Source organism: Gordionus sp. m RMFG-2023, chromosome 2 (assembly GCF_954871325.1).
Source record: "Gordionus sp. m RMFG-2023 chromosome 2, tfGorSpeb1-WG-v2, whole genome shotgun sequence".
NCBI lineage: Eukaryota > Metazoa > Nematomorpha > Gordioida > Chordodea > Parachordodidae > Gordionus > Gordionus sp. m RMFG-2023.
The window spans coordinates 27,822,505-27,839,996 of NC_088776.1; the positions used below are offsets into that span (position 1 = coordinate 27,822,505).

Below are 17,492 nucleotides of genomic sequence, written 5' to 3' on the forward strand. Positions count from 1 at the left end.
TTTAAATTTATTTTAGGTTTTTCACATGTATTTACACCCAAATATAAAAAAAAGCCAATAAAAATTCTGGTTGCCTAAGATGATATTTTCATATTTATGCATTTAACGCCCTCTTATGGATATATATTTGTTAAACTTTAAAAATGAAAAAAAAATTTGAGTTGTAATAATCTAGAATTATAGATATTTGATTTCAATTTTTTTATTAAAGATTTTTATATATTAAAAAAAATATTTCTGAACATTATACAGCAAATCTTCTGGATCATCGATGTTACGGGTTGAAATGATGAGATCGTTAATTATCGGTAGCCTTATTCTTAATAAAGACTACTTCAGGCCAACTAATTGCAATATTGGGAAGATTATAGGTAATTTAGCAGAACATTGTTCAAAATACCAGACCTCTCATATGGATAGGAGGGCCTTTATTCATCAAAATTTCTACCTCACTAAGTTTTACAATCTTAAATTAAACAAAGATTAAAGGATTTTTATAATTTAAAAATTACAAATAATATTTACAATTTAAAAATTTCAACCCAAACATCAATGAAAAAAATAATTCTTGGTAATTCTATTGAGGCCGTCCGTGAATAGCAAATTTGCCTCAGATAATTTTGCGTGTCAATCTTTCTTCAATAGCCTCCTGCTAATTATAATATTACTTAATATAACCTTGATAGACCTATTTCTTTTTCTTAGAGTATGTCTTTGCTCTTAAAATCTTCCATAAAAGCAAAACAGAGGGGTTTGGATGGCTTCAGCCCTTTCCCTAACTTAATCAACCCAATAGTTATTAATTGTTTATTACAATAAAATTTTAACTTAAACACTTGCCATATTATCAAGCTCTATATTTTGGTGCTCGCCTGGCTGCCTTTACTAAACCAGATGATGGAATGGAATTCATATAACGATGTTTGTTCTTTTAGAAGACTAATAGGTAAAATAGTAACGGTATAATTAAACCCGTTACTCTAGCCACCTTCTGCCTTCATCAGTTGGGCTTTACTATGAAACGATGTTGTAACATTATATACGATTCCTTTAGAATTTATCTCAATTCTTGTAATAAAAATTAATCGTTAAATTTTTTAAAACGCTTTCAACAATATGAGGCACGACGTTTTCCTTCCTGCTTTTTTAAACTTATTATCCTTCTATTCTTAATTATTAAGGTAAAGAATCCTTCTGCAATTTGGCAACTATATCCTAAAACTCAAGAAAGCCCCAATAAAAACCCCTTCGGTCAGCTTTTATTTAATCTGGGCATCAATAAAGGATTAATTCAACAACGATATTACTTTTTGATACAGATGACGGCACAATATTTTATAAACATTTACCCTCATAAAGGAGTCATCCATTAGTGTGGACCTTTATCTGAATTGTATCAAATCCGAGATCTGCTTTCCTTCCTTCAACCCTCTTCATACAATCATAGGTTTAAACACCGCGCCCCATGATCTAATAATCTTAGGCTCTTCGATTATGAATTCTTTCCTCGCCAAGCTATAATTTAATAATTTTGTGGCCACAGAGGGCACTCCCCATCATCAAATAGTTTACATCTTAAAAAATTTATTTCATTTTTAGGACCTCCGGTCTTGGTAATTATTCTTATACTACTCGCCTCATTTTGAAAAAGTTACCAATTTATCCTTAAAATTGTGGGAGGTCTCGAGTTTATTCCTCTTCCCCAGCCTTAATATGTCGCCCTCTTTTTCTTCCCATAATTCGGTTTTGTCTTATAATAAAATGTGTACATTTAACTTCGTCAACAAATGTAACTGATCTTCAACTACTAAGGGCTTCTCAAACTGCAATACCCTTCCCACAATTCGCTTAATCTTTTGCAGGTTTCTGCAAACAATTGTAGTACGGTAGTCGATATTCTGAACTTCCGCGGACTGGCATGCTTAAAAGCCTCTAAGAGTTATACTTGTCATGATAGTGACCGATATTCTTTTTAACTCCAACGTCTCAGCTGGGTTCCCAAACAGATTCGAACCCCCAATCTTTCCAATCAACCGTAAAAGTCCAGATGGTGCCACGGTCTGGTATGCTTAAAAGTCTCTGAGCGTAATATTCGTCATGATAGTGACCGAGATACTTTTTAATTCCATCGTCTCAGCTGGGTTCCTAAACCGATTCGAACCTTCAATCTTTTCAATCAACCGAATCTCGATAGTGCCACGGTCTGGTATGCTTAAAAGTCTCTGAGCGTAATATTCGTCATGATAGTGACCGAGATACTTTTTAATTCCATCGTCTCAGCTGGGTTCCTAAACCGATTCGAACCTTCAATCTTTTCAATCAACCGAATCTCGATAGTGCCACGGTCTGGTATGCTTAAAAGTCTCTGAGCGCCATATTCTTCATGATAGAGTGACCGAGATTCTTTCAAAACCCACCGTCTCATCCCAAATCTTCGAACCTCCAATCTTTCCAATCAATCATAAAAAGCAATGATGATACTTTAATGGGCGAGAAATTTTAACTATTTCTTTGTGTAAATATTTTTACCACAAATACCCATAATGAGCATGCTCTTCAACTCATAATAATCTTCTTACCCCGGTTACAGCTAACAACCTTGATTATTTTGGTCAAAAGAGTTTGACTCTTCCTCGTTAATAGGCGTAAAAATTAAACTTTTTACAGGAAATCCCTTGGAGTTCTATTTCTTAAAACAAACCAAACTGAAATTCTCAAGAGGAGTTCATCTGCCATTCTAATTCAAGGTGTATCGATGCCACTTTTTGGAGGCCGATCCGATATTCCCAATATTAAATTGATATCGGCCGATTACCGATTCGATATCATATATAATTTTGTATTCTGTAAAGATACCAATGGTTTTAATTTTAATATACTTTTTATTAGTATAACATCTATAATTTAACTATACCATAATAACTTATGTCATTTAAATATATTATAATGATCAGTTATAGTTTATATTCATTCAATAAAATACTTTTATTGTTAAATCACTTTTAATAATAAGTAATATATTAATTATATACATTTGAAATAAATATTTAAAATAATATTTAACATTAATATATCGAAGATTTCTTTTTAGAAATACCAAAATTTTAAATTTATCAATGGTCAGCCTGCGGCGATAGTAACTGTCAATATTACCAGCTTCACTAAAAACTGATTCGGAAGAGATTATCGCACACTTTTATAAATAGAATGCGCAAAAAAAATAACAATAGAATATTTATTAATTAATTATTAAAAAAATATATATAAAAATGGATTTCGATTTTATTTATAGAAATAAATGATTTTAGATTTAACTTTTTTAAAAAATTTTATAACATTTTATTTTTGTTAATGACGCTATTTTATATCGGATCGGAAATGATATAATATTGGCCGATAACCGATATTTTAAAATGGGTGATATCGGCCCGATCCAAAAAAATATCGGTACATCCCTAATTCTAATATATTTCCTTCTTAATTATATACACTACCGACAATAACTGACTGCTCACCCTACATTTATACTTTTACGAATCCAAACCTTCATTTATTATCAAATACACATATATTATATCTAAGAATAGCCTCATAAGGTAAACTCTCAATTAAATTTAAAATATGTCATATTTATTAGCACTTGATTATTTCGTTTTGTACTATTTTGACTGGATAACAAGTATGGATTTTTTAAAGCCAATTTATTGCCTAAGCAAAAATAAATAGTTCCTAAAGAGTAATTTCTCAATCATCTTTATTTGTGAAGTATAAAATTTGATTTCTTTTAGAACATGGTGAACATATAATTTTAATCTGGCCTTTAAAGGCTACTGTAATATTTTCATTGTGCCTCAAATGCCATCGCAGGTGCCATTGACATATGTTTGTCAAATTATTAAAATTGTTACGCAACCCCGTAACAGTACATCGTTTTTGGTATAGACCCAAATTTACTCGTTAAAATTTAGTGTTTTTGAAATAAATCAACGGAGATCGTATTATAGTGTAAAGATTTAGAAACAATGACATAATTAACGTTGTTCCCATTTTTATAATGGGCCACAAATGTTAATCTGTATGTTTAGTAATTAATTCAAGATTGGTAAGATCAATCGTGACACATTGTTTAAACATTACACATTCAATTCTATTTATTTCTAATAATTCACATAATTGTCTTTTCAAGCCCTATGTATCTATACATTTATAACATATACTAAAATAATATTTTGGTTGAGAAGGATTGCAAACTAACTGTGCTAAGAGATATTTGGGATATTCATTTATTTTACAATAATTGTTGGCTTATCTGATAATATTATGTGTTTAAATGGCAGGTATGATCTTAATTAAAAAATATAGTTTTCTAAATTAAAAAAAAGTTTCTACAAAAAGAAGAATTGTTCCCTCCCAGAAAAACAAATTGTGAAAATTTAGATAATGATCTTTTGATATTGGTATATATTTCTTTCTTTTATATTAGTAGTTTAGAAATATATCACATTTTTATATATAAATTTAATTCCATCTATAATTATTTTGATTTGCATTATTGGCTATGTTTTTTTAATCCAAGCTGAGACTAATTAAATTTTATTATATAATATATTTATAAAATTTAAAGAAAATTCAAAAGAATCGAAAACAATAAGTCCTTCAAAAACAAATCAAAATTTTCAATTGCATATTGGATGAGCATCACAAAAAATTTAAATACCACCCCCCCCCCCCACCCAATCTTAATTAGTCGTCATTTATAAGTTAAATAATAAGTTTAAGGTGATAAATTTATTAAGTTTTTAATTTATAACAAATAATGTAATAAGTAAGAAATAGAAAAGTAATGATTAATTTATACACTTTTGATCCCTATTATTTCAAGAAATAAAAATTTATACTTTTGGGGTAATTTATAACATGTATGTAACTATCATATAAATTTTTATTCGAATAGAAGGGATCGGCTAAAAATCTTATTTTTAATCCATTCTTAGACCTGTCGACCACTATGGTAATCCGCCGTCTGTCATACCAAATCGATAACTTTTCGGCCTGACCTTTTAAATTTTGATAAAATTTTGCATACTGCAGAAACATCATTAAAAAGCATCGAATCCAAATTTTTAGCCCAAGTATTAAATAGCTTCTGAGAGATATCAATTTTTTCAAAATACGTAAAAAATTGAAATAGGTAAAATAATGAAGCTAAAAATAAAAATTATATGTCATTGAGTAACTCTATAAAGGTCTTTTATTGAATATTAAGGATTTTTGTAATATAATAATCTTGCGGTTTTTATGTAAGTTTTAAATTTTGAACCTGAAACTCTAGGTGTTTCGCTTTCCGAATTTCTTTCAATTTAATAAAAAAAATTTAACTTGGGACACATGTGAATTTTAGTTATTATGATTTTAAAAAATAAATGATTTTTTTCCAAAAATATATGGCGCTCCTATAAAAAATAACGCATTTTTAAACATAAATAAATAATAAGATATTCCGGCATTAATAACATCAAATAATTTTAATTTTCGAAAAATTAAATTAATTTTGCAAATATGATAGGAATCACTAAAGATATTACTTATTTTCGAATTTTCATCAAATTAAGTTTTTTGGACGCCTTGTTTTGCAATAAATACGCCCAGTCGTCTTTGATTTAGATTATTATTTTTTGATATGAAAAGGAGATATGGTGTCGCTGCAATTATGCAAAATTAAAAAGGTCGAGCCGAAAAGTTATCGATTTAGTATGGAATTAATCCACGAGGAAGATCTAGTGAAGGTTAAAGTCAGGTCTTTGGTCCAGACGATACACACGAGCCGGACCGAGCCAAGGTTCTCAGAAAAAGACCGGTCCAGGCGGTGATCATCATTTTAAAAATATTTAGGCTTTACCTAATTAAAATTTTATTTGTTTTATCATAAAAATATTTTCTGTTAATAATAACATTTAATTTAAATAAATGCTAATGTCTTTGTTTGTAGAACTGAACTGAAAGGAACTAGAAAGGAGGACTTAATAGTGGTAGACCTTTCCATTTTGTCTATTATAAACTTTTAATATTATTTGGTTTATATGTTTGATATTTGTTTAATGTTATTGAAGAAAATGAGTTTGTGCACGTGGATGATATATTAAAATTAAGAGTAGATTATTTTTATCTAGATTTCCATCAGGAAAGATAAATATTTGATGTTTTATCAGATGTTTATTTAAAAACCTAATAAATAATAGAACAAATATAAATTATTTTAAATAATTGTAGCTGAAGATACATTAAATTTGTGGATTCCACATTAAATTAAGATCTAATAAGGTCATGTGATTAAGAAAAATTTCCTTGAATTGGACCATAATCTTTTCAATCATATTTAAAAATAAATTAGTTGGTTTTATACATTTCTCATTGTTAATTATTTTATAAGTTTAGGTATTAGGAGCAATTTATGACCCTAGCTTTAAATCGATAAATATGTGAATGATTAAAAGGAAAAAAATATTACGAACAATTTATATGAAAAAAAGCTACCTCACGAAACCCTTAAAACATTAAATGGGGAGGTGGCTTCATAACAAAGGGAAGGGGGGGGGAGGCATTTTCACCCGTTTGGGAATATGTCAGTTTTCGTATATATCATTTTAAGCCAATAAAAATTTTCCTCCTATACTGTCACCACCCTCTTCTAAACAAATGAATACAATATGTCACTATATATAATTTAAAAGAAAAATAAGTAAAATTTAATTATTTTTTAAAATAATGTCTATAAATCAATCAGAAAAAACATTTTAATTTTAAAAAAGTGTAAAACCAATTTTTTTTTGAATGTAAAAATTAATTTGGAAGACCCTATCTAATAGTACCTCCCACCGCCATTAACAAAATCCTGGATGCTTCATAATCATGATCTGATTATTTTAAGATATCACTATTAAACATTTATCATCAGAATTTGAAGTAACAAGGCAACTTGAATAGGCTAGAAAAAGAATGTTTTTCATATAAATATAAGAGATGTCCTTTTTTGGAATAAAATTATCCAAAAGATTTGATTTTAACTAAAAAAATTATGTGCTCCAAATTCGATACGCCACAACCAGCTGATCGGATCAAAACACTGCCGTCGATAAGGTTGTTGGCGCACAAGTTTAAGTATGCCATATAATATTTAAAACTTGTAGCAAATAAATTAAGGAAAATGATAAGACGGCAATTGTCAATATTTGGTTATAATCTTTTATTCCTACCTTAAAAAACACGAAATTCTGTGATCCATGTTTGTCTTATAATTGAAAAGTTCAAATCTACGAATGAATATTCAAATCTTACCTATTTTCATTACTAATATCATAACGAGGTTGTGGATCTGGATCTTGATCATTAATGTCATAACTTGCTTTTGGATCCTTAAAACAATTTTTTTCAATAATAGAAATAAAACATATAAGACATATGTATTTTGACCCTATAATATAAAAAAATGGTGAAATCGGACAAATATATAATTTACGTAGTTGCTGGAGATATCGGGATTATCAGTTTCTATACCATCATCTAGAATGGTTATAACAACGCCATATCCGCTGTAACCTAACTGCCATGCCTCTTGCGTATTTAAATCTAGTCCTTTCGCTCTGTTCTGATAAAAATATAATACATTTATAGAAAACACACCAAAATATGATTTAAACAAAATAAAACGACCCAAGGCAATAATAAAAATATTAATAAGATGTCATTATTTATATCTCAGGTTTATAGAAAAGATTTACCAGGTACCATTGTTGCCGATAGAAAGGATCGTTAAAATATGGTAAATGATTATCGCGAGTAATGCTTCTCTTGCCACGCTTTTTTGCCTTTTGTTGTTCTATAAAAACAACTGACGAATCCTTAATTGCCGACAAAATTATAAAAGAAAAATAAATTATATATATAATTTAAATATTTTTTAAAGTAGAGATTATCAAATATATGATTGTTACCTTGTGAAAATTATAGTCTTCGGCAGGAATATCCCAAGATTGTAAAGATTTTGATTTGATAGATGGATTCCTAAATACGTGAAGTCCATTATCAAACTATGAATATAAAAATATATGAATATCTATCAACTGTTTTGTGAAAATATACCGAATGAATATGAGTCAAATTGTGTCGTTCGGCATATCTTTTAGCTATATGATGTTGATTTGCTGATAAATCGCGCAATTCTACTACAAATGTATCGGTGTAATGGGTGTGTTTTTGGTCGTAGCTCTCACTATTAATTCTATCGACCTGGCAAGTCACGTGTGAAGTTGTTATAATCGTTAAATACAAAATCAGCAAAGTTTTCAGACGATTCATTAATTTTAATCGTGTAAATAAAGGAAAATAATTAATCGGGAATTGGTAGAACGGAATACAATTATCACCGGAAATTAATGAGTTTGAGCCTAATTTGCTAAATAGTTTACGTCTTTGGTATGTTAGAATAAAATCCGAATAGATTTGGTGTGCGACATACGTGTAATAAAAATAATTCTTTAATTTGCCTTTAATATATTTACGATATCGATGGTATATAGATAAAGAAACCTCATAATAAGATTTCCGAAAAATTATAGCGCAATAACTTATGTTTTGTATTAAGCTAAAATAAATTAAAATCATATTGCTTATTATGATTATTTTAAAAACAAACGTAAATTTTATATAGGTAATAATTTTTGCATTGAAATATTTGGATAATAATGAATTAGGGTCTATTATAAAGGCAAATAATATTGTAAATATAAGACTTGATATCTGCGACTTAATGTGAAGTATGTATAACCATAGTCCCAGAAATTTTTTGAAACTGGCTAAACTAAGCATACAAAATAATACCAGGGAATAAGGGACTTTCATACGAATGAATACTAAGAAACATTTCAAAATGAGGTCATATAACTCAGAAATCCATATGAAGTCTTCAAGAATATTATTTTGGGAATATAAGTCATGTTTTAATATTCTTTTATCACATCGTCTTAAATCATTTTCGATATTTATATTATAATATGCATTTGTTGTTGATGCTTGGGATAATTTTATTTGGTACATGGTGAAATCGTGTTGATGACTTAAAGTTATTTGATTAAATAAGTGAGGGATAGGGGTGAAGACTGAGCCACGAATTTCATTAAGTTCACACTATATAAGGTGTATTTAGTTGGCATAATTATTTTCGTACTCAATGTATGATGATGATATTGCATTTTGAATATTTCTCAATTAATTTCGATATTTGCATTTAGTCATATAAATATTATTGTATACGCATTGATTTAAATGGGATATGGAGTATTTCACCTGCTTGAGGTAGGATACCATAAAATGTAGTTAATCATTTATCAATATAAAAGATGTTTTTTCTAAATATGAAAAATTATAAAAATAATTAATTTAAAATTGTTTGTAGTTTTATACTTAAACTCTTCAATTTTATAAAAATTAAGAAGAATGACACCAAGGTTAACTAGTAATAATATATTATAAAGGTTACTTATTTTTTAGTTTCATGTTTAAAAAAGAAAGAAACAATATTATTATAATAAAAATAAATTAAATATTTGTAACATTATCATCTCTGTGTTAAATTTTTTTTAAAGTAGGACGAGGATATGGTTTTATTTATAGTAATTGGGAAAATAATCGTACATAAATAAAACCAACTACTAATGACCTTATAATTAGTTAATTATAAAGATATTATGTCGAAATATTATTTAATTTATTAAATTATTGGCTCTTTGTTCGAATCGATATAAGATTATTTTAATACAAGTTAAAAATCGAAATAAATTGACGGAAAAAACCATACAAATGCGATAAAGTAGAACTCTAAAAAAATATTCCTGAACAATAGCTGGGCACTAACCGAATTTAAGGTTAGGCCTATGCCGATTTTGGCCAAGAATTATGACAATTGTTACCCTTCTGAATTATATTATTGAATTTTAAACATATTTAAAATATTAATTATTATTTCATTAAAAAACATTGGAAAAGTTTTATAATGACGAATACGAAATATTTTTATAAAGTGCAATTATTTCTATATTCGAATTTCCACTAAAAGATTTAAATATTTATTTTTACCTAATCCGATTAATAAACATTGGAAAAGTTTTAGAATGACGAATATGACAATGGTTACCTTTCTGATTTAAATTATTAAAAATTTACAATAAAGCAGAGTGTTAGCTAAGGTTATCTCTTAAGCATAACCTTAGCCAATCAAAATCACTTTATGCTTAGTTTTTGCCAAAATAAATCGGCATAGGCTTTGCTATAGGGTTATTCCATAACAAAACAACCAGGGACTACCACCATAAAAATCAATGAAACTTGTCATATTAGTTATTTATGTTGTCAATTTTAAAAAAATCAAAATTTTATAAGCTCAGCCCCAAAGATATACGTCTTCAGAGTCAATAATCGCACGTGATTCAATTGAATCTTGTTTTTATAAAATACTTAAGATATAGTTATAAATTATTTTAATTATTTTATAGCCTTTAAAATTCTACATTGGAAAATTATCAGAAAATAATTTTAAAATTTCTAAATTTTCTTACTTCCGGTAAGAATAAAAAATTAGCATTATTGAGAAGGAATTTAGGGTTGATATTAGCTAGGAAAGTTTATTACCTTCATATTTCACTGTTTAAATTAGTTACTTTTGCTTTTTTAAATTTTATTAAAATTTTTATAATATAGATTGCTATATTTAAAAATTATTATAATATATTTAATAAAAATATGTATTGTATTGGTATTAAAATAAAAAATTCCACTGAGTAAAACAAATATGATGTCGGGCGATAAGTAGTGAAGGTCACGGTCTGATCTTTGGTCCGGACTGGACCGATACCTTCGGACCTGACAGGACCACAGTTCTTAAGAAAAAGATCGATCCAGACCGTGGTCCTAAATAAAAAACATATTTTTTAACCTAATTTGATTTGTTTTATTATTTTATTAAATATAAGAGTATTATATAAACAAAAATTTATCCAATGGTATTGAAGAAAATGATTTTATGCTTGTGGTAGGCATATTAAAATTAAGAGTAGATTTTATTTTTTGAGATATTTTCATTTTCATTACTAGAAGTCTATATTTTATGTTTTATCAGATGTCTGCTTAAGGTACCTAATTATTTTATTAAGAATAAGGTTAAGTAATTTTTACAATAAATTATACAGATAGTTTCTTAAGAAAAAATAGAACTATAAAATAACCATAATATTTTAATAATATTACTGCATATTTTGATTAATTTATTGCTTAAAAAATTATAAACAATTATTTTGTTACTAGTTGCTGACGATACATTAAATTTGGTACTGCAAGTGAACACATACTCTATGTTTTTTAATGGGACTATAAGCAAAATGTTTCTTGGACAAACTTATAGTTTTCATATTGTAAAATAAAAATTAACAAAATCTAAAATAATTCCTCTAGAAAAATATCATAAAATAAAATATACAAAAAAATTAAATTAATTGAATAGTAAAGCAAACTTTACAATAATAAAAGACCGGTCCGGACCACGGTCTGGACCGTAAAAAATAAAAAGACCGGCCCGGACCACGGTCCTCAAAAAAGATCGGTTTGACAATCGGTCTGGTCCGATCCCGGTCTAAGACTGATAGGACCGGACCGTTGACCTTCACTAGCGATAAGTAAGCAAGCGCCCTATACAGTAGAGATCTGCAAAGTTAGGCCCGGCCCGCCTAATTCTATTTTAAATAATTGGGTTCGGGCCTAGCCTAATATTTTTCGGGTCGCGTCAGGTCGGACCTTGAATTTTTTTTTAAATATATCTAAATTTATCAAATTTATATTAAATTTTTTATGTAAAATAAAAATATTTTATTTTATTTATTGAAACTAAACGACATATAACATATGTCTTTTATTTTAAAAAACTTTGGGCCGGGACGGGCTTGAAAAATTAGGCCCGATGCAGATCACTACTATACAGATATGATTGTTATTAGAACGCTATATGGTAAAATAAACATATTTTAAAATTTTATATACAAATTATAATTAAAAGAATACTTTTTGTTTTTATCATATTCCATTTTATGCTTAAAAATTTCCAGAGACTATAATTTCTAAGTACGTCCTGCCGCTGTTATGGACTCTACAATCGTTTTTACAGTGTTGCGCAGAGCATAATTTTAAATTTATATGCAAATAAAATTATTTGAGTTGCAAAAAATTGCTGCAATAACATATTTATATTTTCTTATCAATTTTTACTTTTTACAAGTTAAATAATTTTATTTATAAACGAAAGTTTTCATTAAATCTGCAAAACACTGTAATTGATTAATGGGCATCTATTTCTTTTCCTCAATTGCGGGGTAAAAGAAGGATGGTGATAGCCCATGGGAATCTAAAAACGAAATATACATCTAGGGATGTACAGATATTTTCTATCGGATCAGATCGGGCCGATATTTCAGGTTATCGGCCAATATTATAAAATTTGCGGATCCGATATAAAATGGCGTCTAACAAAAATAAAGTTATAAAATTTTTTTTAAAAGTTATATCTAAAAATCATTTATTTTTATAAATAAAATGGAAATCCATATTTTTTTAATAATAATAATTAATTAATAAACATTTTGCCATATTGTTATTTTTTTGCGCATTCTGTTTATAAAAGTGTGCGATAATCTCTTCAGAATCTGTGAAGATGGTGATATTGACAGTTACGATCGCTGAAGGCTGATTTCTGATAAATTGGAAATTTGGCATTTCTAAAAAGAAATCTTCGATATATTAATGTTAAAAATTATTATAAATATTTATTTCAAATTCCATAATATATTTATTACTTATTGTGTATATAGATTAATGTTATTACTAAGTGATTTAACAATAAAAATATTTTATATACTTTTAGAATTGCAATTGAATTGAATATAAACTATAATTGATCATAATATATTTAAATGACATAATGGTATAATTAAATTATAGATGTTATACTAATAAAAAGTATATTACAAATTAAAACCATTTATATCCTTACAGAATTCAAAATTAGCTATGATATCAGATCAGTAATCGGCCTATATCAATTTAATATCGAGAATATCGGATCGGCCTCCAAAAAGTGATACATCTGTACATTATTATATATATCCCTCGGTAATTTCATTCTTTTTTATTAATGTAGTCTGCTAACCGCCAAAATTGGCATAAATACATGCGATCGGTCTTTCATTTAGGACCACAGTCTGACCGGCTTTTTTATACATATGTTTATGACGATTTTTGGTAATTAGCCAAAATACTAAAAAAGAATAAAATTACTTAGGAGATAGATATTTCTTTTCTACATCCCCATGGACCATCACATCCTTCTTTTATCCCACAAGTGGCATCAAATAATAACGATAGTAGATCCACAACAATGACAGGATAACCTATAAATGATGGCCTCAGAAAATTCTATAATAAGCGTAAAAAATATGATAAAGATAAGATTGTTTTTTATAATAGTTTAATATCAATTTTTAAAATTTGTTTATTTTACAATAGACGAATCTATCTGTATGGGCTGCTTGATTACATATCGCCCCAGGACATCATATTGGTTATACTCAATGGATTATTTTATTTTGATATCAATATAATGCATATTAAATAAATATATTATATTAAAATAATCTTTAAATATAACGCCATCTTAATTATATTATTTATTTATAAAACAAAAATGGCTATAGATTTTTTTGATTAAACAGTTAGGTAATAAACATTCTTAGAATATATCAACGCCCAAAAAATTCTCAAGAATGTTAGTATTTTATTTTTACTGGAAATAAAAAAAACTTGAAAATTATTTTGATATTTTCCAATGTAGAATTTAAAGGACTATAAAATGATATATAAATATAAACTGTAAAATATCTGAAGTATTTTTTTTAAAAAAAAATAAAATTTAATGAAATCACGCATTAAGCGAATTTCGGCTTTGAAGACACATACCTTTGAATCTGATTGAGCTAGCATTCTAAAATTTTGATTTTACTAAAATATACAGCAAAGATAACTATTATGTCAAGTAGGGTGTACCGATACCACTTTTTGGAAGCCAATCCGATATTCCCGATAATAAATTGATATCGGCTGATTACCGATCCGATATCATATATAATTTAGTATTCTGTATAGATACCAATGGTTTTAATTTTTAATATACTTTTTATTAGTATAACAACTATAATTTAACTATATCATAACTTAGGTCATTTAAATATATTATAATGATCAGTTATAGTTTATATTCAATTCAATTCTATAAGTATATAAAATATTTTTATTGTTAAATCACTTTTATATAATAAGTAATACCATTAATCTATATATATAAACAAATATATTATGAAAATAAATATTTAAAATAATATTTATCATTAATATATCGAAGATTTCTTTTTAGAAATACCAAAATTTTCGATTTATCAGAGGTCAGACTCCGGCGATGGTAACTATCAATATCACCAGCTAACTAAAAACAGATTCTGAAGAAATTATCGCACACTTTTATAAACAGAATGTCCAAAAAAATAACAATATGGCAGAATGTTTGTTGATTAATTATTATTATAAAAATATACATAAAAATAGATTTCGATTTTATTTATAAAAATAAATGATTTTCGATATAACTTTTTTAAATTTTATAACATTTTATTTTTGTTAAAGATGCCATTTTATATCAGATCGGATAGGAAAATTTTATAATAGTGGCCGATAACCGATATTTTAAAATGGGTGAAATATCGGCCCTCGATAAAAAATATCGGTACATCCATAATGCCAAGTTTAGTTCATTTTAGAGACCGTCTAAAAATCTCGTTTTTTGTTCGATTTGACATGGAATGAATGACCTCCAATAAATTGGCACAGAGTCTTCGTCAAAATTAATCGGCTCAGGCTTAACTAAAAAAAATCGGCCTTGTCTCAGCCTTAATCGGCTAGGCTCGATTACCCAACTATATTGAACAGTAAAGCATGGCCAAACCGAATAACGGAAACCCATAAAAAAATCTTAGTTCCTTTATTAAAAATTAAGAAGATACTTCATACGTCAAGAAAATAATTTTATTAGATGCCATGTATTTAGTTTTTGAACAATTTTGTTTAATTTGTAACTAAATTATTGAAAAGGGATTCAAACCTAAATTTTGTAAAATAGCAATGCGGGAAACTTTTTAATGATAAAAAAAATGAATCTTTATGCTTTCAGTGTTTTGATTCGATATTTTAATTCCTGCAAAAAACTAAAATTGGAAATATAGGTTTCTGCAAAAATTGATTTAGGGGGAAATTGAAAATATGATCAACAAATGAATGTTAAATAATCTATTATATACGGTTTGTAAACATTTTTAAAAAAATAAAATGCACGATCAAAGTTCAATGACAAAAAATGGAACGCATTCGCGTTCAACGTTCTCCTTCAAAAAATGTGAACGTTCGTTTAAAACTTTATGAATAAATTTCTAAGCCTTATTTTTTTTAAAACAATATATTAGCCATGTTTAAAATTAATAGTTTTATTTTGATACATATAAATACAATATGGGATAGTGAAAAAAAAATTATTTATTAATAAATTAATTTTTAATATAAAAACTATTATTATATCAAATAAAATTAAATTATTTATAAAATATATCAATGTATAATACTTTAAATTGTGTTCAACATATTTAAGATATAAAACTCTTGATAAAAACTTAATAATAATAGTGATTCGATTATAATTTCAAAAAATAAATAAATTCTAAAATATATTAACTATTTTATATTTATTTATCAGAGTTGTTAAATAGAAAAAGGTGGTATGGATATTATATTAGAGGTATCTGTAGATACGTTAAATTTTGATATAATTATATTTTATGTTTTTTATATTAAAAGTTAAAACGATTTGAATTAAATTCCTAAATTTTATTTTATGCAATGGATAAATTTTATATTATAATTTGTTTATTAATTTAAAAAAATATATATCACAATTTTTAGATAACTTTGAAAATAAATTAATATTCGATATTTTGGGCACCCTTAGATAATATAAATTGCACCAGTCATCAAATTTTGAATAATTTTTTTTAAAATAAGTAAAAATTTTAATATATTTAATATATACAAATGTAAAACTATTATCATTAAATATAACAACCCCTCTGCCGTCAAGTGCCCTGATAAAAAAAGTTAGCGAGGCTAAAAATGTCTTTAGTTAAACGAGGTTGTTTAATGATAAAAATTTAATGTTTTATTCTAAATTAAGTATAATGCACACTATAAGTATAATAAAAAATTGTTGCATATAGATAGGTTTTAGACGATTAATCTGAATTTAGATCCATTTTAGACGATGTATCTGTATATAGATTCATTTTAGACGATGTATCTGTAAATAGATCCATTTTAAAATATCTTTTAAACTCTGCTATATCGATTATTATAATTCAATAAGCCTATGAAGTACAACCTAATTAAATATTAACGGGCTACTTATAGTTACATTATACAAAATAATAAACATTACAATCAAGTGCTTCTTTAAATTAGAACTTTGAAACTTATATTATACTTTTTGGAAGCACTTTACTGGTAAGGATAAAATTAGTTCCTAGGTAAATATTTATTATATATGACCATGGTAATGTAAATTCACCTCATTTTGAATTTTCAGAATCAGATGATGAAATAAAAACATCCATGCTTATGCTTAATCTATAAAATATAAATAATAAAAAAAATTGTGATGTGATAAAGGAAATAACAGATAATTACAAATTATTCCTTTTTCTTAAAAAATAGGAGTAATTCCGAATACATGTCTGGATCTCTGATGTACATATCTCCCAAAAAATTATGATGTGATAAAGGAAACAACATATAATTACAAATTATTCCTTTTTCTTAAAAAATAGGAGTAATTTCGAATACATGTCTGGATCTCTGATGTACATATCTCCCAACCCAATAATATGTAAAAGCGAATAAATCAACGAGTGGTTTATGGTGACAATATCTAATGTTTTAATAAGGATGTACCGATATTTTTTATAGGATCGGATCGGGCAGATATTTCCCTTATTTTAAAATATCGGTGATCGGCCAATATTATAAAATTTGCCGATCCGATATAAAATAGCGTCTAAAAATAAAATGTTATAAATTTTTTTAAAAAAATTATATCTAAAATCATTTATTTTTATTAATAAAATCCAAATCCATATTTTTTTAATAATAATAATTAATTAATAAACATTCTGCCATATTGTTATTTTTTGCGCATTGTGTTTATAAAATTGTACGATAATCTCTTCAAAATCTGTTTTTAGTAAAGCTGGTGATATAAAAAGTTACCATCGCAGCAGGCTGATTTCTGATAAATTGGAGATTGG

At 26.8% G+C, this 17,492-nt stretch overlaps 1 protein-coding gene across 1 annotated transcript in view; it reads right to left on the bottom strand.

Moving 5' to 3' along the window:
- The window catches only part of LOC135924988 (proprotein convertase subtilisin/kexin type 6-like), a 74,522-nt gene that overhangs the window by 22,671 nt on the left and 34,359 nt on the right, over positions 1 to 17,492 (bottom strand). The window contains exons 2-6 of the mRNA XM_065460118.1: positions 8,140 to 9,404; positions 7,992 to 8,087; positions 7,779 to 7,898; positions 7,517 to 7,645; positions 7,336 to 7,412 (exon numbers count right to left, since the gene is read on the bottom strand). Of these exons, the coding sequence (XP_065316190.1) occupies positions 7,336 to 7,412; positions 7,517 to 7,645; positions 7,779 to 7,898; positions 7,992 to 8,087; positions 8,140 to 9,093 (1,376 nt within the window). The 5' untranslated portion in view covers positions 9,094 to 9,404. The remainder of the gene's footprint in view (positions 1 to 7,335; positions 7,413 to 7,516; positions 7,646 to 7,778; positions 7,899 to 7,991; positions 8,088 to 8,139; positions 9,405 to 17,492) is intronic.